General features: G+C 59.5%; 1 protein-coding gene across 4 annotated transcripts; it reads right to left on the bottom strand.

The window, feature by feature from the left end:
- P2RY2 (purinergic receptor P2Y2) lies at nt 1-22792 on the bottom strand. 4 transcript variants are annotated; one of them, XM_021102251.1, is made up of 3 exons: nt 22471-22792; nt 6906-7180; nt 1-2071 (listed from the first exon to the last, which is right to left on the bottom strand). In XM_021102251.1, exon 3 carries the CDS (start codon nt 2065-2067, stop codon nt 946-948), a length of 1122 nt encoding a protein of 373 aa, XP_020957910.1. In that variant the 5' UTR covers nt 2068-2071; nt 6906-7180; nt 22471-22792; the 3' UTR covers nt 1-945.

Raw genomic sequence — 23885 nt, 5'->3', positions numbered from 1 at the left:
GCAGCCACTGGCCTACACCACAGCCACAGCAATGCGGGATCCAAGCCACGTCTGCAACCTACACCACAGTTCACAGCAATGCCAGATCCTTAACCCACTGAGAGGGGCCAGGGATCGAACCCGCATCCTCATGGATCCTAGTCGGCTTTGTTTCCAGCCAGCTAACTTTAAAGTAGAGGATGACCTGGGGTCTGGAGAGGCTAATCCTCACGTGAGACCACCACTGAGGTGGCTCATGGGAAGGCAAATGGCAGAGGAGAAGAGGTTGGAGGAAGGACCCAGTGTGGATGGCAGAGCTTCGCAGGCTGTACCCCCACCCTCCAACCACACAGCAGCGCCCAGCTCGGCAGATAATAACGCCTCTGGTAGGAGTCCCAGCCCCAAACCGCTCCAGCCTCCAGATGGGTCTATGGCACCTGTTCTCAGATGCTCTTCCCCTGGGCCGGGGAACATCCTCAGAGCTGAGCCCACGGTGGCACCCAGAGACCACCCTGACCCACCGTGGAACCTCTGGCTCAGCCCTGACTCCTTACAGGGGTCCTTGGCTCAACCTGCACCCGCCCCTCCCCCGTAGCACAGGGCCAGGCTCAGCTGTGTGATCTCCGTAAGTCACTGGCCTCTCTGGACCCATCTTTCCACTGGACTCAATCTGTCCGGCCTCCAGCCTGGGTACCGTGGCAGGCCCAGCCACGCATCTGCCTGCCTTTCTTAAAACCTCATCCCCCAACTCACACATACCAACGGTGAGGGGTGTGGGGACTGCGGGGCTCCCTGGACCACGGAGGACAGACGGGGCCCCGGCCAAGGGACAGAGCATGGGGGTCCCGGCTCTCCCGACCATCTGGCCTGAGTCGCTGATGGGCCAAACCGAGGGAGACTGTCCGGCTTGAACACGTCTGCAGCCCCGCCCCCCACACGCGTGCGCAGGCGCCAGGGGTCCGGGTCCTACAGCCGGATGTCTTCGCCACGCGCCGGTGTGATCTCTGTCCGCCTGGAGTCCTCGCTGCTGGCCGAGTCTTCTGTCCTCTTCGTGTCAGTTCCGTGGGACCTGCGCAGGCCCAGCCTGCGACAGGCCTGGGCGGTGGGGGTGGCGTCTGTGGGTGGCTTGGCGTCCCGGGCAAAGCGCACGAGCCTCTGCCCGGCCAGGAAGTAGAGCACGGGGTCCAGGCAACTGTTGGCACTGGCCAGCGGCCGGGTGATCTTGTATGCCATGTTTATGGCATCGAGGGTGTGGCAGCTGAGGTCCAGCGTGCGGAAGGAGTAGTAGAGGGTGCGGGTGACGTGGAAAGGCAGGAAGCACAGCGCGAAGACGGCCAGCACCACGGCGATGGTGCGCACCGACTTGCGCTTGGCGCGCGGCAGGCCTCCGGCGGTGCCGTACGCGGGGCGCAGCAGCCGGCGGGCCATGAGCGCGTAGCAGACCAGGATGACGGCGAAGGGCGCCGCGAAGAGCACGCTCAGCATGACCAAGCTGTAGGCCACGAAGTGGCTGAAGAGCTCGGGGGCCGACGTGTCGTGGCAGGTGATGCGGCCGCCCTGGGCAGTGGTGGTGATGAAGTAGAGCGCGGGCGCCTGGCAGGCCAGCACCAGACCCCACACGGCCGCCGCCACCCGGCGCGCGTAGCGGGCGTGGCCCCAGCGCAGCGAGCGCAGCGGCCGCAGGACGCCCAGGCAGCGGTGCACGCTGATGCACGTGAGGAACAGGATGCTGCAGTACAGGTTGGTGTAGAAGAGGAAGCGCACCAGCTTGCAGAGCGCCGTGCTGAAGGGCCAGTGGTCGCCGCGCGCGTAGTAATAGACCAGCAGGGGCAGGGAGGCGGCGTACAGCGCGTCGGACACGGCCAGGTGGAACATGTACGTGGTGGAGGCGTTCCAGGTCTTGAGGCGGCACAGGAAGATGTAGAGCGCCCCGGCGTTCAGACTCAGCCCCAGCACGCACACCACGCCGTAGCTCAGGGGCAGCAGCACGTACTTGAAGTCCTCGTGGAAGCGGCACCTGTAGCCCCAGTCATCCCCATCCGAGGTGCCGTTGACGGTGCCATTCCAGAGGTCGGGGCCTGTAGCCATCACCCTGAAGGGAAGGGGCCGTGGGGAGAAGAGGAGTCAGAGTCGTGGCCTGCCACAGCCGCCCGACCGGGTCCCAAGCGCCCAGACCCTCCCTGGGTTAAGATACGCCCGACCAGGCGTTCCCATGGTGGCACAGCCGGTTAAGGACCCGGCGTGGTCTCTGTGGCAGCATGGATTCGACCCTCAGCCTCGTGCAGTGGGTGGAGGATATGGCATTGCTGCAGCTGTGGCGTAGGCTGCAGCTGCAGCTTGGATTCCATCCCTGACCAGGGAACTTCCATACGCTGCAGGTGTGGCTAAAAAAGAAAAAAAAAAAATCTGCCCAACTGTACGCAAGGCCTTTGTTGCATCTGATCTGCCTCCTTCCCTGGAGCCCGAGGGCCCGACCCTCGGAACCTTAAGGATGCATGAGATCCGTGAATGTCAGGATGGTGGGATTCCAACACTTTAGAACAGGGGGGTAGGCCAACTACCTCTCAAGGGCCAGATGCAGCCCAGCAGGCTGTTTTTGTAAATAAAGCTTTATTGGCGCACAGCCATGCCCATCTTTTTACAGAGCTGAAAAGTTGTGGCAAAGACCATATGCTCCTCAAAGACTAAAATACTTAACCATCTGGCCTTGGAAAAAAAAAAAAGAGTTTGGGGTCCCTATTTGAGCAGCTCAGGAACGCAGAGTTCTAGATCTAGGGTTAGAGGACTCCGATTCATGGAAAGGGGCCTTTGAGGCTGAGACTGGGTCCACCCCACAGCCAGGGCCCACGGCCTGTTTCTGGCCAGTGGGCAGCCCATTCGTTCCCAGAGGCATGAGAAAGTTCTTTCCTTTGGCTCATCTTTCCACTCTCTGGGGAGGGCCTGGCCCTGTGCCTGGAATTTGGGTATTTGAGGAGTATTTCCAAGGGTCTCCCACTTTAGTCATTCATTCACCTCTCAGCAAATATTTTTTAGGCACTCTTGTATTCTGGTACTTTCTGCATCTGTAAACAGCGGCCCTGCTCCCTGGCCTGTAAGGCTACGAGATGGGCTAGTGACCCTCCTGGAGATTCCAGGCAAGTCTGGGTGGAGGCGGGAGTGGGGACAGCGGGGGACGCCTGCTGTGGGGCAAATCCAGCTTCTCTTCACACTGTCACCACCTTGATCTTCTCCTTCCTCGTCCCTCGTGGGCGTGTAACACACCCATGGGGCCTGACCGGCCCATCAGTGAGCACCTAGGGATCAGGATGCCACCTGCCCTCTCTGCCAAGGGGACCAATAAGAGCTCTCTCCGCCGGGAGGCTGGGGACAGATATCCCAGCCTGGAGGCAGAGACGGTCCTGGGGGGCTTAGGGGGGCAAGATTGGGACAAACACAAAGAAATACTTCCTAACAGTGTGAAGAGCAGAGGGAGCTGACATTTTTCAACCCCCCCCCACACCGAGTGCCTGATGAAGGTCCCTTCACTCGATCCCTGTAACTCGCTTCCGGGAGCCAGGTCCTTGTGCCCACTTTTCGGATGGCAAGGCCAGATGGATCATTCAGGCAATTTGGCCCAGGTCACGGGCCTGGGGTGGGCAGCCATTCCCATCTGGGTCCATGCCACGGTGGAAGGGGCTGGAAGAGGAGGCAGAGACCCCTGCTTACGGGAGTGGGCAAGCGGCTTTCTAGCACAGCCTGCAGATGGCACTGTGCCTTCCGTCGCTGTGTCTGGGAGGGGAGAGGGCAGATGACGTGGGAGTCCCCCCACCCCGTGAGAATCTGGGGCTGTATCATTCCTTTCATTCTGGAACCTGGGATCCTGTGGAGCCAGCGACATCCACTCCCTTAGACAGCGAGCCTCCTGTCCAGCCTGGGAAGCAGCTCAGGGCCCAGGAAGTCAAGATCGGGGGTGGGGGGGAGGACACATGGGTCCCTCAGGTCATTTCTTTCCCCATAACCCCCCCCGATCTTCCCTGTCCTTACTGTCAGCAAGGGCACAGCCCGCACTTGTGACCTCCCTCCCTGGACACAGGTTCCTCCCCAAGGAGCCAGGGCAGATTCCAGCGTGAAGAAGCGGGTATGGGGGTGGGGGGCGCTGGCAGGGCCAAGCCACTGGGACCCCTCTTCCCTGGGGCCAGGACTCAGCATTAAGGCATTTCCTACATCCCACCCCTGGCTCCTCGCCACCCAGTGTCACCTCCACCCTTGCTGCTGGAGCTGTGGCATCAGCCTCCCCTGCTCCAGGGAAGGTCTCTGGACAAGAATCATTCCCCCCTTGCAACCCTCTGTGGCTCCTGCCTGCTCTCAGGAGAAAACTCAGCTCCTCAGTGTGGTACCAGAGCTTTGAATAATCGAGGCTCTGTCACCAGCCCCATCCCCTGTGACCTGCAGTTTCCTGCACGCACCCAACGCCTTCCCCTCCCAGCCTCCGCTCATGCTGCTCCTTTAACCTGGAGCCCACTCGCCGCCCTCGCCTCCACCTACTGAAACGACGACTTCTTATTTCTCAGCACAGACAACTCTAGCGACTGTGCAGAACCAGAGAGGCTCTGTGCCCCCGCCTGCAAAGCGAAGTGATTTACAGAACCGACGTCACAGGCCTGCTGTATGGATTCGGGGAGTAATTTGTACGAGATGTTTGCAGCCGTGCCAGGCCCACAGGAGGAGCTGTGGCTCAAGGCTCAGCTCAGCATCACCCTTTCCCTGAAATCTTTGGGCCACAGGAGGAGGAGGAACAGAAGGTCTGGAAGCTGTGGAGCAGGTGAGCGGGGTGCGCCAAAGAGGGGCACCGAGGTCCAAGCTGGGGCCAGGCCTGGGGACCTCGGGAGGGGAGAGATCTTTGAGCTGTTTGCAGGGTGAGTCTGGATAAAGGAGGGCCCAGGAGGCCTCAGCTCAGGGACTGGAGCAGAGCAGGTGGGGTGGAGGGGGAATTCGGCGTCAGACGTGGTCAGTGTGGGGCGCCCCAGAGGGGTGTCCGTGGATGTAGGGAGGGGTGAAGCCTGGGACGGCAGGATTGGGCGCACGGGGAGGCAGACAGTCATTGCTGGCTCACAGGCGGCCGGGGGTCTGAGGACCTCTGGAGGGGCCACATTCTACCTGGGACACCGGCTGGCGGTCTCCAGCTCTGCCACAGAGCCCAAATGACATTCGCTATTTCCTGCCCCAAATGCATCAGGTATTTCCTGTCCGTTAGATCCAGACTCTGCTGGGCTGAATCCCCCGGCCTCGCAGAATGGTGGCCCTACGGCTCCCCCATGTGGGGACCAGGAGGGTGGCCCCTCCATATTCTGTGCTCCGGGCACTGATGCCCAGCCCCACCCCCACACACGAGGCTCTGCTTCGCCCTGGTGCTGAGGCCTGGCAGGTCAAGGTCAGGGCCCTCGTCTTGCCTTCACCGTCAACACCTCGCTGCTCCACACACACGGTTTCTTGCCGATTACTCACGGTGGAATCTGTGACGCTCACGAAGGGGTGGAAACTTCCCGAGGACTCTCTTCAACCCAAGGAGCTGCCCTTTCCACCTGTTTAAGACATCCCGCCTCCACCCTCCCGGGCCAGCTGGGGACTCTATCACCGTGGCCCTCGTCCAGACAGACCCTACCTGTCCTCTCCCTGCCCAGGCTGGCCCACCCACCTGCGGGTACATCTTTCCTGCGCCCCCACCCCTACCCCAGCCTCTGCTTCTGGAGACAGCCGAGTCCCCAGCCCTCTCCCGTGGCCTCTCCTCTGCCTCTGCTGACCCCGATGCCCTTGGGGCCTCACCCCCAGCTCCCCAGAGACCAGCTCCTGACATTGCCCCACACCACCCGCCAGCCCCTCTGTGCCCAGGTCTGGCTGGCCCTGCCCTCAAGCGCTCCTTGTCTGGAGGGAGATGCGAGCCGCATCCACGCCCTGACAAGCTTCCCCGCCTTGGATTCCCATTCTTTCTGTCCGGAAAGCCTCCGGACCCACCCGCACTGCACTCCGTCCCGCCCATCCCTCAAGGCTCTTCTCAAAGGTCACCTCTGCTCTGAAGCTCACTCGTGCCGCCGGGGTGGGGGGGGGGCACTCCTCACACTCTGCTGGGCATTTGTCCTGCCACCCTGTACCCTGACACAGCCCAGGTGCTCCGAGAGGACGGGGCCATCCGATTCTTTTCTCTGTCCCTGTCGTCCAGCTAGAGGCCTGATCCAAAGCAGGTATGGCAGGAATGACAGAGTGAATGAATGAATGAAGCCAGCACAAGAGGCTACGGGAGCCCAGAGGAGGCTGAGCCTTTAGTGGCTCTCCTTTCCCTGTTCCTCTGAGGGCCTTTTAGAGGCAATGGCATTCAAGGGTTTCTCAGCTGCTGACCCGAGGTGGCCAGGGGTCGCGCTGGCCCTCGGGGGTCCAGCCCACCCGAGGCCTGCTGCTGCCCTAGGGAGGCCCCTGCTGCCTCTCGTTCCTCTGGACAGATCAGGACAATGCCACAGGGAGGGGACTGTACCCAGGCATTCTGGAGAGTCAGCTGTCTGAGCCACATTCTTTTAGCTCACCCAGCTCTTTGCCCGGGTCACGGGTCAGTCTGGATCAGGAGCTCCCGATCCTGGACCCCCAGCCTTCACCCTGTGGGGGCAGAGCCTGGGCTGCGCAGCTTCCCTGCAGCACCCCTATTTCATCCCTCACGTCACCCCTAGGCAGATACCCCACAAAGGTTAAGCTACTTGTTCAAGGTCACGCTGCCACGAAGTGGAAAAATTGGGTTTGACACCCAGGGCTGTGTGGCTGTGAGGTCTGAATTCATCGCAGCCTGGAGGAGGGAACAGGGCGTGGATCCCCTAAATCTGCCCCAGTTCAGTGGACACACATGCACTAGTGCACCTGCCCCAGCCTCCCAGACAGTGGACCCCGCCCTCACGCGTCCATACCTGACCAGGCCCTGCTCTCGCTGTCAGGATGCTCGGTGCGGCTCAGGTTCCTCACTCATGAATGCACACGCCTGGACCGGGCTGCAGGGAACTCTGTGGGAAACAGGAAAAACAGGTCCCCCCGCCTGGGGCCTCGCCCAGTTTCCAGTGTTTCTCAGGGCAGGCTGTGCCGTGGGCTCCTGAAACAGGGTGGTGGGGACGGCTTAGGCTCTGGGTCACGGGAAGTCAGCCAGGCCGAGCCCTCCCCGGGCTGCCTCCTCTGCTCCAAGCTGGGCCTGAAAGAGGCAGAGAGGTGACCTGGGGCGCTTGTCCAGTAGGCACCCGTGCCCTCTGCTCACCGACTCCCCCTAGCGGACAGTTCTGCGCTCACATGTCCATCCCCAGGCACCCTCTGTCACCGGGGGAAGGCTCTGCTAGGGAGGTCCCCCATACCCTGCAGAGCTGAGCTGAGCCTCCAGTGCCCCCCCAACCCCTGCCCCGGTCCTGGTCAGCCCCACAGCAGGAAACAGTCCATACCCTCCTTGCCTGGTCTACACCTGACAGTGCTTTGGCCAACACGGTTTTGCTTAAGCTGGGTCCCTATCTGGAATACCCTTGCTCCCGCCTCCCTCCTCTAATCACTCCGCCGCAGGTGCTGTTAACACACACGGACACACACAGGCTTGGACACGCCCAGATACACAGACACACAGAGATGTACACAGTCACACCCAGATGGACACACAGTACACACACACACACAACTTCACACATGGAGAGTCTTAGACAGTCAGGGCCTGGAACAGCCTTTAGAAATCACCAGTGCCGGAGTTCCCATCGTGGCTCAGTGGTTAGCGAATCCGACTAGAAACCATGAGGTTGCGGGTTCGATCCCTGGCCTTGCTCAGTGGGTTAAGGATCCAGGGTTGCCGTGAGCTGTGGTGTAGGTCTCAGTCGCGGCTCGGATCTGGCATTGCTGTGGCTGTGGTGTAGGCTGGCGGCTACAGCTCCGATTAGACCCCTTGCCTGGGAACCTCCATATGTTTGTTGCGAGTGCAGCCCCAGAAAGACAAAAAAAAAAAAGAGAGAGAGAGAGAGAGAAAGAATCACCAATGCCAAATCCCACTTGACAGAGGAGGAAACTAAGGTCCAAGCCTTCACAGCAAGCCAGGGACGGAGCCAAGACCAGAACTCAGGTCTTCTGGATTCTGGGCCTGGTTTCTATCTTGCCTGGGAGCCCCGCCCACAGAGCACACGCAGGGCCTCAGCGAGGAAGGCCTCTGTGTGGGCAGGTCCCCGCATCACCGGAACCGCAGACCCATCTCAGAGCAAAAGCACCTCTCTTTCCTTTTCTTTCGGGTTCATTTCCCTACGAGGGGGAAGCGGGGTCTGAGACAGCTGAGGCCGGGTCCCCAAGGTGGAAACACAGCGCGAGCATGAGGGGAAGTGTGGCTGCAGGAAGAGGGCAGGGGGTGGGCCCTGGACCACCCGGTCCCAGTGTACCTTGCCCCAGGCATCTCGGGCTGACGTGGCTCAGTGGGCCAGTAGCTACTGGCCAGTCTGTCCCAGGGTTTAGTGACAAAGTGGAAGAGCTTCACCTTTTCACCTGCTCTACCCGGGGTCACACCCCGTCTGCTCCTTCTAAGGAGACACCTGTGCTCAAAAGACGAAGGCAGAGCAAGCACTTTCCCAAAGCCACTCTCCCATTCCTGAGAAGGGCCTCCGCCACCCATCCTCCGGGCCCCACGGCTCCAACATACGCCGGACAGCCCCTCTTTCCCCCTCGTCGGAAACCATCACTCCCCAAGGCCCGGCAGCTCGGCCACTCCTCCCCCCCAGGGCCCTGGGCCTGTGCTTCCCCTCCAGTCACGGTCCTGGCCTATGCTCTGGTCTCCCTGCTTCCTCCCCTGCTCCTCCAGCCCGTCTTTCTCCCTGTGGTTCCAGGTTTTCCTAAACCACAAATCTGACCACAGACTATGGAGCGCAAGACACTTCCATGGCTCCCCATCACCCTCGGGCTAACATCCCGCTTCTGAGCTGCTGCCCCCCCAACTTCTGCCTCCGCCCTCCACGTTCCGCCTCCAGCGCAGCCAAAGGAGTCCCGTGGTCCTGTCTTCGCTCAGGGACATCCTCCCTTATCGTCTAGCAGCTGCGTCATAACAAGAGTCGAGGGCTCTCTCTGTGCCAAGGTCCATGTTCGGGGGCCCCACTGACCTCTTCTCATTTAATCCTGAGATGCTGAGAGAGGCCGAGGGACTTCTCCAGGGTCACAAAGCTACCAACAGGCAGAGTAGCCCTGGTCTCTCTGGCTTGAGGAGCTGTGCCCCCCACTTGAAGCACATAGGAGAGGTTCTCTTTCTCTTTCCCAGAGAGGCAGACCCACGCATGGCTTTCGTGGCGCAAGAGAAGCTGTTTCAGGCCTAGAGTCTAAGCCTGGCCACAGTGCTTTGCCCTTGAACAGCTCTCGGTCGTGAATGATCTCAAGGGCAAGAGCAGCAGCAAGAGCAAGTATAGTAAATAGCTGTAAAGACTCCGGCTCTGTTTCGATGGTAAAGATTAGCCCAAAGCACTGTCTTAAGAAGTTTTGCCAAATTCAAATCTTGCTCACACCCCAGATCACTGACTAAGATATCTACTTTTTTTTTTTTTTTTTTTTTTTTTTTTTTTTTTTTGTTGCTATTTTGCCTGGCATATGATTCCACTAGTTGAATCGACTGTGCCCCCTCCCGACCACACGCAATCCGACCTCTGCCCACCACAGCTCACCATGCGATCGACCCACTGAGCAACAACAACCCAACTCATGCTATCGATTCGTAACCACTCGCACGACGGAACTTGATGCTGACCTTTTCTGAGCCTCGAGTCTTCTTCAATCGACTGAAGCTTGGATCCTGTCCGCCTTTGCCCCAGTTCTATGGGGAATTCTCTGCTCAAACCCCATCCTCAACAGGCCTGTAATGTCGCTTAACTCTTGCCCCGTTTTGCCGTTCAGGGGGACACCGCTCTGAGAACCATCCTCGGGCTCCGCCTTCCTTGCTGCAAGTACAAAGTCCTTCCATCTCCCGCTCTCTGGCTTGGCTGAGGCTTTGGCTTGACACCCACCAAGAGGCAGACACAGTTTTTGGGTAACATGACCACCCCCTCCTACCCTCCTCTCTTTCAGGAAGCTCCCTAACCAGCCCTCTTTGAGCCCCCAGCTCTGCCTGTCCGGTGAGTTCTCTGCCAGAGGAGATGCCCCACCGGTGGGACCAAATCTACTCTTCCTAGTACGTTCCCGCTGAGAAGCAGCCATGATGGTTATTGCGACTCATCTCCCAGTTTCAAAAAGAAAAAAAAGAAAAAAAAAAGGGGGGGAGTTCCCTTGTGGCTCAGCAGTTAATGAACCTGACTGGGATCCATGAGGATGCAGGTGCGATCCCTGGCCTTGCTCCGTGGGTTGGGGATCCGGGGTTGCCATGAGCTGTGGGGGAGGTGGCAGATGTGGCTTGGATCCCGCATTGCTGTGGCTGTGGTGTAGGCTGGCGGCTGTAGCTCTGATTCGACCTCTAGCCTGGGAACCTCCATATGCCACAGGCGCCACAGGTGCATAAAAAGACAGGAAAAAAAAAAAAAAAGAGCCAGAAAGGGTAGCCTAAGATCTCACCCCAGGTCACCAGTGAACTGAGGGCAGAGGTAAGCCAAGCATGTAGACGGACTCCCTGTCCCTTTAGCCTGGCTCTGCTTCTACCCACACTGGGTCTTTGTCCTGCAGCCCCAGGCAAGTGAGCCCAAAACCAGGAGGCGTGGCCCCGGGCAGTTCCCAGGCTGACTGTAGAATTTCCAGGGTGGCTGGACGACATTCCAGCTTCTCCCCTGGCTCTGGAATGCACTGCCTGCTTGTCACCTACCTGGCTAGTCCTGTCCATTGTGGCCAGGGAAAGTGACCTGTCACAATTCTGGAAACTCCTGCTGCCTGCCTGTGCTGAGGGTGGGTGCTGCGAGGGGAAGCAGAGGCCCTGGAGCCAGAACTCCAGTGAGGGGCAGGGGAGGGCCCTGGGCAGGTGGGAGATGCCACTTCTGCCATTCCCAGCTGTGGAACCGCACAAGCCGCAGCCTCACAACTTGACCTTCAACGTCCTCACGGTCTAAGAACAGTACCTGCCTCACAAGTCTGCTGAGCGCGCGAAAGGAGATGATTTAGACGCATTTCATGCAATAATTGAAAGAGGTAAGATCTCAGCAGGTAGAGAAGGCCGGGAGCATGGGGTGTCCCAGGGAGTTAAGAGGGGCAGAAAACCCACAGGTACTCGGGGCAGAGTGGCGAGGTCACTGATCGGGGTTCCCACACTGAAGGCATCCTCAGAAGGAGGGCAGCCGAGGGACCCCAGCAGGACTTACACCCGTCCACTCACTCTTTGCAGAGGCTGCCATGTCTACACCCGGGGACTCTGAGGTGCGCCAGACTCTTCTGTGGCTGAAGGAGCTCACTGCTGCGTTGGGGGAAGAGGGAGGAGGAGGGGGGAAGATCCAGAAAGAGTCCGTGACAACTCAGGGCAATCAGGGCTGAAGGACGCAGAGACACCAGGGCTGAGGGAGCCAAGAGGGCCCCAAGGGGCATGGGGGGCAGTGGTCAGGGAGGCTTCCTGGAGGAGAGCACATCTGCCTTTTGGAAGATGGGTCGGAGTCAGGCAGGTGGAGGGAGAAGAGGAGCAGAGGGAGCCAAAACCAGGGCAGGAAATCACACGGTATGTTTGGGCAATGTCCATGCCCCTGTGGCTGGAGGGGCGTAGACCGGGCAAGGCTGGGTGGCGGTCAGGAGGAAACTTGGGAGCCATCTTCCTGCCCCCTCCCAAATGCCCTCCTTGGGGCTGAAGGCCAAGAGGCCCTCAGACTTGCCTGGCCTGCTTTCTGCACCACAAACACTGGGACTGACCTGGGGAAACAGCTGAGGGGTGACCTCAGATGTTATCAGCAGGTGTTGTTGCAGTGAGACGCCTCTGCAGCCTCCTCTGGAGGCCCTGGGTCTCTGTAGCCCCTTCAGGGGTCTGTCTCCTTCTTGGAAGCCCTCGGGCTCCTGACCTTGGAGCCACCCACTGGGCTGAGCTGGAAGCCCCTGAGCGTGTGGGTCTCAGGTCAGCCAGTCCTCCCACCTTTCAGATCAGAAGCTGAGACTCCATCAGCGTCTGATGTTCCAAGTATTTTCAGCGTGGGGTTGAGCTTCCCCAAACCCGCTCCGGGGCAGGACTCCAAACCACATGAGCCACCTCCGACACAGACCAGCCCAGCCTAGCCCAGCACAGAGCTACAGAGAGGCAGTGCTCAACAGAACCAGTTACGAACCACGATGCCCTGGACGCCACCCTGACCCATCACACCCAAGTGCCTCCAGCCAGACTCAAGAGGCAAGAGCCCTGGGTTCAGGCTCTCACTTGGAGCCGTCCATGCCGTGCCGTCTTGATCAAGTCTGTTCCCTTCTCTGAGCCGTGGGTTCTTCCCTGTCAACAGGGAGAACCACTGCGACATCAGACAGCCCGTGAGCAACGAGTAAGACGAGAGGGCAGGTGGGGGCTCCCGGGGTCAGCAGAAATCCTGCACCGTCCATTCTGGCAAAGAGCGCTTCTAGCAGGAGGCCTTCCCCGGTGACCTCGTGGAGCAGCAGGGGTCGTGGTTAGAGCTGTTAGGGAAGGCTCCTGGAAGGGGCTGTGATCAGGTCTGCTGAGAAGCAGGAAGGGTCCAGTTTGGGAGGAAAGAGGGAGAATGGAGACCCCAAGGTAGAACAGGGGACAAAAGCATCCACCAGGATACACGTGGGCCTGTGATTCTGACTGTCTCACTCAGAGGGTTTCCAGAGTTTGAGGTCATTGGTTCTTAGAGTCCAATTCCACGAGTCTCTGGTACCCGAGTGAATGCCAAAGGTTCCTTTAATTCTGTTACTTGTTGCTTCTGACAGCCTTTGGTTTTGAGAGTTCTAGAACCACAGGAGGAGAGAGTCTCAGAGTAACACCATCTTAAATCACTTTCCCAGGAGCCACAACGTCTCAGCAAACACCTGCCATGCCCCCATGTGCCCAACCTCAGAGAGACCCTGCAAACCCAGACTCAGATCAGCCTCAGGCAGGCCCTTCAGGAGCTCCATCTGGATGGGGAGAAAGCCACGGGCATGGGCCAAGTCCATCTGAGTGAGTAAGCCATGCCCAAGGGAACCGCCAGGGGTACGGAGCCCAGAGTAACCTCTAACTGGCCTGGGGAGGTGATCAGGGAGAGCTTCCCCCAGGGAGGATCATTTGAGTTGGGACTTGAGGGATGCCTAGGAGTTTGTCAGGTGGCCACAAAGGGAGGCGAGCCCTGAAGGCAGAAGGAGGAGCACATGCAGGGACTCGGCGGTGTGACGGTGTGGGCGGCTGGAGGAAGGCCGGGGTCCTATGAAGCTGGAGTGGAGGCCTAGGTGGCACAGAACGTGTGGGGCCGGCAGGACTTACATGGAAAGGCTTGAATGCCAGTTAAGGAACTTGGCCTCAATCTTGAGGACAGTGCAGAGCCATGGCAGGGCTTAAGCCGGGTAGGGTATGGTCAGTCGCCCTTTGCAAAGATGGCATCACACCGAAGGTGGCTTGGAAAGCGGGGTCAGAAGGGAGAGAGATCCAGGAGAAGACTCCCCCTACCACGGTGGTGAGAGGAGCCGGTCCCTTGGCCTTGAATCTCCTGTCTGATGGGGAGCATCCGATGGGCCCACAGCCCAGCCGTAGCAAGACTCCTGCTCCCACAAGCTGGGGCTGGGGAAGCTGGGCATTCATCGGGGAGCCAGAGCAACGCCGGGATCCTCCCCGAGGCAGAGGGGAGGAGAGGAGAGGGCCCAGGAGGTCTGGGGGAGGCCCTCTCCCTTGCTCCAGTGCCCAGGCAGTGCCATTGTCACTGGGCAGTAGAGGGCCAAGGAGGAAGCTGCTGCCCAGAAGGGCCTAGGCTGCCCACCTTTCCCAGAAGGGACTCCAGCTACTCACTGGACCAGATCCAACCAGGCCTGGGAGGGGCTGTGGAGGAGGAGGAACACTGCTGCTCAAGAACCAGCTGCAGGAGTGCCCGTCGTGGCTCAGTGGTAACGAATCCGACTAGTGTCCATGAGGACACAGGTTCGATCCCTGGGGCCCCACTCAGGGGGTTGAGGATCCAGTGTGGCCGTGAGCTGGCGCAGGTCACAGACATGGCTCAGATCCCGCATTGCAGTGGCTGTGGTGTAGACCGGCAGCCACAGTTCCAATTCGACCCCTGGCCTTGGAACTTGCATATGCTGTGGGTGTGGCCCTAAAAGAACAAAAGAACCAGCTGTGGTTCTCTATGGAGCAGGCCTTCCTCGTGTAGCCTATGCCCACTTCTACCAGGTCATTCATTTCCCAAACACTCACGGGCACCTTCTCTGTGCCCAGCTGGTGTCAGGTGATGTGGGCAGAGAGAGGAAGCGGGCCTGGCTTGGCCTAGTCCTACCATTGGCTTCCAGGCTGAGTACAGAGGGCAAGGAAGGCGCCCACTGCCAGCCTCCCTGCATCGGGATCCGACGGTGGCGAGAGGCCGGGCCTGAGGACACCAAGGCAGCCTGAGAGGAGGGCGGGCCAGAAAGCGCATCAGACAGACCCACACAAGAAGTTGGGGAGATCTCACCGGGCCGAGTCCGCCCTCTCACCTGGGCTTCTCCCGCCCTCGGGCTGCCTGAGCAGGTGTTATCTTAGCAGCAGCTAAGCAATCAGGCCACGTGTTTCCAGAACAGGGCGCCAGCATCCTTCAGCCTGAAACCCAGAGGTCCTGGCCTCACCCAATGGCCTTCTTTTTTGTGAAAAGATCTTTTATTTATTTATCTTTTTTCATTCTATAAAGTTGTATTTACATTTTTTTTATTATTACTTGTACCGTGTTCTGTCAATTTCTGCTGTAGGGGCTTCTGCCTTGAATGGAGTGGGATAAGCCAGGCGGGGTGATGGAACCCCAGCTTTCAACTCGGCTTGGTGACCTTGGACGAGATGCTCTCTGAGCCCCTATTTTCTCATCTGCAAAAGTGGAGATAATAACTCTTCCCCGAGTTCCCACTGTGGCCCAGCAGAGACGAATCTGACTCGTATCCATGAGGATGCGGGTTTGATCTCTGGCCTTGCTCAGTGGGTTAAAGATCTGGCGCTGCCGTGAGCTGTGGTGCAGGTGGCAGATGTGGCTCGGACCCCCTGTGGCTATGGCTGTGGTGTAGGCGGCGGCTCTAGCTCTGATTCAACCCCTAGCCTGGGACCCTCCATATGCCAAGGGTGTGACCCTAAAAAGCAGGAAAAAAAAAAAAAATCTTCCCTGAGAAAGGAGGCAGAGACAATGAGGGACATTTATAAAATGTTCCTACTAGGCCGCCTCTGCCGGCTGGAGGGGGGGCGGCACAGGGCAAGGGAGGCAGTCAACAGCTAAAATGCCAGTAACCAGCACGACCCTCGCTCGTGCTCTAGGGTCGTCCTCAGAACGCACGGAGGTCCCTGAATATCACACACCCCGCCTGCACGTTGCACTTAAGAGCCTGCAAGACCCTTTCCCGGAGCCCTCAGAGCAGACGCAAGGCTCTTCAAGACCAGTTTACAGACGGCAAAAGTGACACCTAGAGGGGCACAGTGGCTCCTCACAGCCGGGAAAGAAGCCAAATCAACGCATTCCTGGGGCCACCCATGAAGCCCTGATCACACTCTTGTAGCGGATCTGGAGGATCCAGAAGCCTCAGAGCCCCGTGCCCCTGGGCAGGAGGAAGACAAGAACAGAGGGGCCATACGGCCCAAGCCCAAGCGTGGCAGCCACCGGCAGTGTCACCCACTGCGATCCTCCGGCCCCTCCAGCCAGAGCCCAGGACAGCCCGAGGCGAGATGTACAGAGAGACAAGACTCTTGCGCCAGCGCCTCCCACACGCATGCTCTCAGTTCAAGACTTGAAAGGCCTGGCCTCCTTTTAGAGGCTGGCAGGGCAGGAACTGACCCTAGGTCACTCAGCAAGTTGGGGACAGAGCTGAGATGAGAGCCATCTCAACTCTCCTGGCTCGCTATGAGAGGAAGAGTCCTAACGGTGCCCAAATTCCTCCGGAAAAGCATCTGAGCTCTGAGAAGAGTCTGGCCAAAGGGGCAGTGGCTCAGTTTATATGATACCTGGATGGTTCTGGGGTCCGTATCAGACACGTCCTGACCTTCGCGTACTTAACACTACTCAATCCACCTTCCACTCTGCAGACAGAGACTTTTTTGTCTTTGTTTTTTGTGTTGTCTTTTTGGGCCGCACTCACAGCATATGGAGGTTCCCAGGCTAGGGGTTGAACTGGAGCTGTAGCTGCCAGCTTACACCACAGCCACCGCAATGCGGGATCCAAGCTGCATCTGCGACCTACACCACAGCTCATGGCAATGCCAGATCCTTAACCCCCTGAGTGAGGCCAGGGATGGAATCTGCATCCTCATGGATATTAGTCGGGTTTGTTAACCACTGAGCCACGACAGGAACTCCTGGAGAGATCTTCTGAAATGCTGCTCTGACCATGAATCTGCCTTGCTCACACACCTTCCATGGCTCCCTATTGCCTTCAAGGTGAAACGCAAGTTTTCAGCTTGCACATTCTGAGTCCTGTCGTGCCCCAGGTCACTCTGTTCTAATAATCCTCGCCACTGATTCTGATGGCCTGATTCTGTTTCCCCTTCTTTGTGATGACATGAAGCTCCACTGTAGACAGGCTTTCACTGTGGAGCCTGGGGACAGGGGGCAGGGGTTAGGGGCAGCTACTGCTCCCCCAGGTCAGCTCAGTGCTGCACAGAGTCCTGGTAACACAAAAATGACTGAGACCCAATTCCTGCCCTGCAAGGGTTCCCAGGCCAGGGAGAGGGAGGGAGGAGACAGACAGCGACCGTAACAAGTCCAAAGCGGGGCCAGGGCTGTCAGCACAAGGACAGCAAGCGCTCAGGAGAGGCTCCAACCCAGCTGGGGGACCAAGGAAGGCTTCCCAGAGGAGGGGGCATCTGAGCAGGCCCAAAGCTGGGTACTTCTCCAGCTGAGGAAGATGAGAAATAGGAGGGCATTTCAGGCAGTGAGCATAGAACATGCAGGGGTCCAGAGGCAAGAAATGGACTCGTGTGTGCAAGCCGATTATGTGTGTTTCCTAGCGGGGAAGAGTCCCGCAGGAAAGGCGGCTGGAGGGGTGGCAAGGACCAGTGCTCAGAAGCCTCGAGTCCCAGGCCAAGGGGTTCAGGCTTGGTCCGGGGCAAGTCCTGAAAGTTTACCCAAGGAGGAGAAGGGCTAGGATTGGGGTTTCAGGAAGTTCCCGCCACAGGGAACAAGGACCTGCCAGGGAGGGCCCTGGCGCTGGGCATAACCCACACAGCAGTTCTCAGCAGCCCTCGTGTTCTAAGCCGTTATTACTCCCCTTTGACGATGAGGCCGCTGAGGCTCAAGCTTTACCCAGGATCACATGGTGTTCACGGCGATGGACTATTGGTCTCTGGGTCTCCAGGGAGCTTTTGGGGGCCACTCTCTGTTCAGAGTCTCCTTCCCAACTACCCCTACCCACCAGCAGCTGAGACTGGCTGGGCCCCACTCTGAACCTGGAAAGCCAAGCTCCCCATTTTCCCAGCCTAGATCCAAAACAAAGTGGGCACTTCAGGCTGGGGGCCCAGGGAAGCCGGGGGTGCATCCTGAGAGGATCAGCCCCACAGCCCCCAAACTGGCAGTTCTGGTCTACAGCAGGGCCTGGCTCCTGGGGGACCCCAAGCCTGACACCTGCAGCCCTAGTTGGGAGGGGAGGGAGGCTACTGCCTTCCTCCAGACTGAGCTGAGCGTTCCTCCAGCAGCCAGACAGATCAAAAGTCCCCTGACAGAGGCTTAGCTGTCCTTCCAGGCCACTCAGCGCCCCTAGTCTTGCTCACGCCCAGGCGAGGTTGCCACCCAAAGTGCCCCGGGGGGGGGGGCAGGACCGGCCTCCAGGGTTGGCGGGTCCCTGGTCGCGGTGCCCAGCCGCGGGGGCGCCCACAGCCCAGCGCACACACAAACGAGTTTCACAGGTTCGGCGACACAACCCCTCGGGGGGCAAACACCCTCACGCAGTGACACCCAGACTTTGCCAAACACTCAGACACACACACACACACACACACTCATCCGAGTATCCATCCACTTTCCCGGAGACCGACACTCTAGAGCGCTCGCGCCGGCCGGGCAGCGTGTCCCCTGGACCAGCCCCGCGCCGCCCTGCCTGCCCGGCGCCGACGGAGCCGTCCCCCGCCGGGGCCCGGTCGCGCCCGCCACCCTCTCCCCGCCTCCGGCCCCTGCAGGCGGCGCCCCCTCACCTCGCCGGGCCGGGCTCGTCCGCCCGCGGGGCCCGGGCCACAGCTCCCGGGGCCGAGCCGGCGTCCTCCGCCGCCGCCGCCGCCGCCACCACCGCCGCCGGGACCCACGTGCCCGCGAGCCCCGCCCGCCCCGCCCCGGTCCCCACCCCCCTCCCGCTCCGGCCGGGGCGGGGCGGACTCTGGCCGGACCCGGGCCCCCGCCGCCGCCCTCTCCGGTCCCGGCACACACTTTGTCACCTGCTGCCGGAGGCGGGAGGCGCTGCCCGGCTAGAGAGCCCCCGGGTTAGGGGCCGCCGGGGAGGGGCCGCCCCGGGGACCGGGGCTCCCTGGGCTTCGCACACGGGATGGTGAGAGGTTTTCAGAGACGCAAAGTTGGCCTGCTCTTTGTGGCCCCTGTCACTGCCCACTGCGAGAGCTGCCCGCGAACCTGTGCCCGCTACTCCCAGGGACCTGGCTCCGAGCTCTGGCCCCCCATTGCCCTGGGGAGGGGGGCAGTGCAGGCGTTCCGGTCCTGACGCTGCAGCTCCAAAGAGGAGAGTGGGGGAGCCGCATCTAGGTTCTCTCTGCTTAATCTCCGCCAGAAAGAATCCCTAGAAATTTCCTGAACACCCAGCTCTTCTTGGTCCAGCATCTTGAGCTCTCCCTTTGAGCGGCCTCCCAGACTCTTCCAGGACACACATAACTCCCTTCTCTGCCCTTAGCACGGATCCGATGGCTTCTGTGGCTGAGGACCCTAGGTCTGTCCCCGTCTTGGACTGGGAGCTCCAGGAGGGCAGGGACCAGTCCTCTCTGCCTTCTTCATCCTGGTCCCAGAGGTCCCAGGAGTTGCTCAGTACTTGGATGTTTGATGAATGAATGAAGCCCCCCCTCCCCCACTTTGGTCTAGACATCAGGAGTGCGGCTTCTGGGAGCTTCAGTACTGACTCTGGGAGACCTTGACCCGGTTGCCGCCCCTCTCTGGGCCTCCCTTGCGGCAGAGTCAAGGCAATCACACTCCCACTCCCACCAACCAGTGTCCTTCCATGTGGAGCTTTGGACAGTCAGCGTCTGGGCAGGTGCACAAGGGGTCTGTTTCTGTGGCCCAGGAGCTTGCCCAGGGCGCTGGGACCTCGGGTCCTGCTGGGCTCCACATCAGCTGACTGGGGCCTGGCCGCAGCCTTGCCAGGGCCAGGGGCAGGGTAGAAACACGGCCTGTGAGGCTGAGCCGCCTCAGCAGTGCCCCAGAGACCTTCACCCGGGAGGAACAAAGGTTCCTTGTCCAGCCTCCTCCGCCTACTGTCCAATGGTCCATGCAGCTTCTGAGGAGCTATGAATCCCTGTGGCCCCTACTTATGGAGTCTGGGCCTTGGGGACCTCAGTGTGGGGAAACCCCCCAGACACTGGAGACCCCAGTCGACCCCCTTCTCACCTCTCCCATCAGACCTCTACTGTAACTGCTGTTCAGGCCCAGAGTTAAAATTCCTTTGATACCAAAATGAGGGCCCAGGGCTCTATACCAATCTCCAGCCGAGTAGGGTTCCTGCTCTGGTCCAGCTCCTTCACTTCACCATCTTAGAAACGGCATCCCTGAGACAGTGTCTGAGCTACCACAACGGGTGGCTTGGGCCTGGGGCACAGAGGAAAAGGATTCGCCTGGAGTTCAGGTTTCATTCTTGCCTCATGTCCTTTGATGCTTCTCTGAGCCTCAGTTTCCTCTTCTCTGAGCCTCAGTTTCCTCTTCTATAAAATGGCCACAATGATCCGTTTCTCCCTGGGCCATCTGAGGTTCTTTTTTCCGGTTTTGCTCATCATCTCAAGTGGCCTAGGGTCGAAGGGTCAGGATTCCTCTCTGATGAGGGCTGGGAATCCAGGTTTCCAGACATCTCTCTTCCCTTGACACTCTCGTTGCTGAACTTCAGAGATCAGCAGGTCCAGCAGGCTCCAAAGCCCCCAGCCGAGTCGCCTCTGCTTGGGGGAGGGGGCTGAGGAGCCCCCTCCCACTTCAGTCTGAGCTCCTTTGCTTGCATCTTTGTAACTTTCATTTCCTTGTAAGAGTTTGTTTTTTGTTTTTGTTTGTTGCTTTTTAGGGCCCCACCCGTGGCATATGGATGTTTCCAGGCTAGGGGTTGAACTGGAGCTGCAGCTACCGGCCTACACCACAGCCACAGCCACATCAGATCTGAGCCAAGTCTGTGACCTACACCACAGCTCATGGCAACGCCTGATCCTTAACCCACTAAGTGGGGCCAGGGATCAAACCCGCAACCTCATGGTTCCTAATGGATTTGTTTCCGCTGCGCCACCACGGGAACTCCTTCCTTGTAAGAGTTGGATGAACCCTCCCTCTGGCCAGGAGCTGACCCAGTGAGTCCCGGAGCAAGCCCCACACAAGGCCCAGCTGGATGGGTGCATGCAAGCAGCCTCCCTGAAACCAAGCAGCCAAGGCAGGCTGGTGGTGAAGATCCAGACACGCAAGGTTCCAAGGAGGGGGCACCACGTGAGGAGGTGGGGAGCAGGGCTCCAGTAGCCTCGGTAGGTCAGGATGGGGAGGGCAAGTTTGGGGGTGCTTCTCCCCACGCAATAGGAGGAGGCTTCCTGTCTCTCCAGCCCTGAGGAGGCATTTGGCGCTCTCACACCTTCTCATCTTCCCTCTCTGGCTGCTCTCATCTCCCCTGAGAAAAGCCGTTCTGAGAATCCATGCAGGGGGTGGAGGCCCCGGCCTGGCTCCGGCCTCCTCAGTCCGCTGGACATGATGCACTTCCAAGGCCTCCCTCGCAGGCTGGGGTGGCATCTCCATCGCCCCTCCCGGCCATCGGCAGCCTCACCCCCTCTGATGGCCCCACTCCCCTCAAGACAAAGCCTGGCTCCCACCGCCCCACCTGCCTCTGGTCCGGCCGTGCTGCGGGGCCTGGGCCACATGGCTGGACAGAAAAGCCCCGGGGTGCCTGGGGGAGCTGCCTGCGAGCCCCTCCGGGGTCGTGATGGGGGTGGGGAGGTGGCGCACAGACGTTAGGAAGAGGGTCGAGGAGGAGAAGCAGGCTCAGCGCTGGGTCCCTTACCCCAGCCCCAGGCCACCCAAGCCCCAGCCCGAGCTGTGCACCTGCCTCGCTCCAGCTGGGCCCCCCGCTTGCCTCCTGCCTGGCACTTGCGCCCCTCTGCCTGCAATGCCCTTGATGCTTCTCCGCCCTCGGCCCTGTCTCCTGGCATCTCCCCATCTCTCCTCGAAGGCCCAGCTCAGCTGCCCCACAGCTGCCTCCCTTTGTCTCATCACTTAGCACACTCTTATCACTGTTGCTGTCCATGTCCCCCTCCGCTGGGGAGCTATTTGCAGGCAGGACTGGGGATCAGTTAACACCTAGCACTCGGCATCACCCGGGGGCCTCCATGAATCTTTGTTGAGAGTGAATGGATAAGAACTCTATTTACTGACAGCCTTTGTGCTAGTCATTGCGTTAAAGAATCTCGTTTAATCTTTACCAGAACCCTATGAGCTGGGTGTTGTCATTATCATTTTACATACAGGGAAACTGAGGTTCCAAAAAGGGAGTGAATGGCCAATTCACACAGTGAGTCTGCGGTAGGTCCCCTGGCCCTGGAACGACAACAGGCTGCGAAGGAAGGCCCTGCCAAGTTCCCGGAGTGATGGCTGAGCCATGGCTCCTGGACCCACCCTGTGGCTCTGGTTACACAGGGCTGGGCTGGCTCCAGCTTGCTCTCTGGACTGCTGCATCGGCCTGGACCATCCCTGCCTCCCTCACTGACCGGGAACTGTGCTCCTCAAATTTCCCAAGCAGGGGCCAGGCCTCTGATGCCAAATGCAGCCTGGAAGCTCTGGCTCTTGGCATGCCAGGATGCAGGCACCCAGGGGACGCAGCAAGCCTGGTCTAGGCCTAGGCAAGCCTCTGTTCCACCTCTCTACCAGCAGGGCCAGCTACATAATTTGGAAGCCCAGGGCAAAATGGAAATGCAGCCCCCACCCCACCCCCCTGCCCCATTCAAAACCCAGAAATTTCAGAGTCTCTGTCGTGGCTCAGCAGAAACTAGTATGCATGAGGATGCAGGTTCTATCCCTGGCCTTGCTCAGTGGGTTAAGGATCCTGCATTGCCGTGGCTGTGGCGTAGGCCAGCAGCCATAGCTCTGATTTGACCCCTAGGAAGCTCCGTATGCTGAAGGTGTGGCCCTAAAAAGACAAAACCAAACCAAAACCAAAAACAACCCTAGTAATCTCAAGACAGGAGAGCAGAGTGTTAAATCAGGCTCAGGGCCCTTCAAAGCGTGGGTCTCATACCTGTGAAGCCAGCCCTAGCCCCAGGCCTTGGTTTCTTCATCTGTGAAATGGGCGAATGGTGGCCCCCTGGCCAGGCAGTGGAGAGGATGAGGAGGGGGTGTAAGCAGGAGACTCAGGGAACAGCCTGAGGGTGGGCAAGGGTCCGTGGGGACATCACTGGCTGTTGACCTCTCAGCACTGGGTAGCAGACTGGTTCTCGCCACGGGTTTGAGTCCTCAGTCAGCTCTTTCTCATGGACCCAAACTAAGGCTCAGAGAAGCGAACAGACTTAATCAGGGTCACAGAGAGACGCCCCTGGGTGAAGCCAAGATCTGAGCCCTGGGCGGTCTCTGCAAAACTGGTGCTTTTTGTAACACAGGCAGAGAGCAGGGCAGGGCGGGTACTGCTGGGGACAAAGAGGGCCACTGTGCAGACACAAAGACTGACCACGGAGGCCCCTGTGGGGGCTGGGCCACATGCGTGGATAGAAAAGCCCCGGGTGCCTGGGGAGGTGCCAGGAGCTGCATGCGAGTCACTCCCTGGTCGTGATGGGGGTGGGGAGGTGGCCCGCGGCCGTCAGGACCTCGCGGTCCTGCTCAGAAACGTCTGGCCACTCTGTGTCGCCCACAGGAGGGGAGCGTAAGCCCCCCCCGGGCATCCTTCAAGGCCCTTTGTGACCAGCCCTCTGGATGGTTCCACACTCCTGTCCCCACCCCCGTCGGCCCTCCACAGCCCAGTCATGTGCGACGTCCGCAGTCCCCGGCAGTCCTGCCCTGCCCCTCGGTGCGCTCTGCCCTCGGCTGGCTGAGAGCCTTTCTCCGTCGCTGAGCAGCTCCAAGGCCCCTTCCAGGCAGCACTCCTCCGCGCGGCCCCCAGCGCCGAATTCACTCTTCTTCCAGAGCTTCCGCCCGCCTCGGTCTTGAATCCACGGAGCCTGCCTGGAGGAGGCAGCATTTGAGCTGGGCCTTAAACAGCAAGCGGAAGTGACTGGCAGATGCCAGTGGTAAGCAATGAACACGCGCTCACAGAGGAGCTGTCCTCGTGGCGCGGCAGTCACAAACATGACCATTATCCATGAGGACACAAGTTCGATCCCTGGCCTCGCTCACTGGGTAAAGGATCAGGCATTGCTGTGGCTGTGGCTGTGGCTGTGGCTGTGCCCGGAAACTGCAGCTGCGGTTTGACCCCGAACTGGGAACTTCCATAGCCTCCATGTGTGGCCCTAAAACAAACAAACAAAAACCCTCATAGAACCAGCTTTCTCTCAGACATTTTATTTAAACTAATCTATTTGGTTCAGATGATAAGGGGTCCATAGTTCAGAAGGCTCAGGATAGGGGGGCCGTGTGAAGAGTAGATAAACTGCCAAAGCCAAGTCACGACAGATTGTACACAACATACTCTGGAATTCTTTGTTTGCTTGTTGATTTTACTTT

The sequence above is a fragment of the Sus scrofa genome, chromosome 9 (genome assembly GCF_000003025.6).
Source record: "Sus scrofa isolate TJ Tabasco breed Duroc chromosome 9, Sscrofa11.1, whole genome shotgun sequence".
Taxonomy (NCBI): Eukaryota; Metazoa; Chordata; class Mammalia; order Artiodactyla; family Suidae; genus Sus; species Sus scrofa.
This window is presented reverse-complemented; position numbering and strand designations above follow the sequence as displayed.

Excerpts from the sequence above, each read along its gene's own strand:
- P2RY2 (XM_021102251.1), bottom strand. The coding sequence starts at position 2,067 with ATGGCTACAGGCCCCGACCTCTGGAATGGCACCGTCAACGGCACCTCG.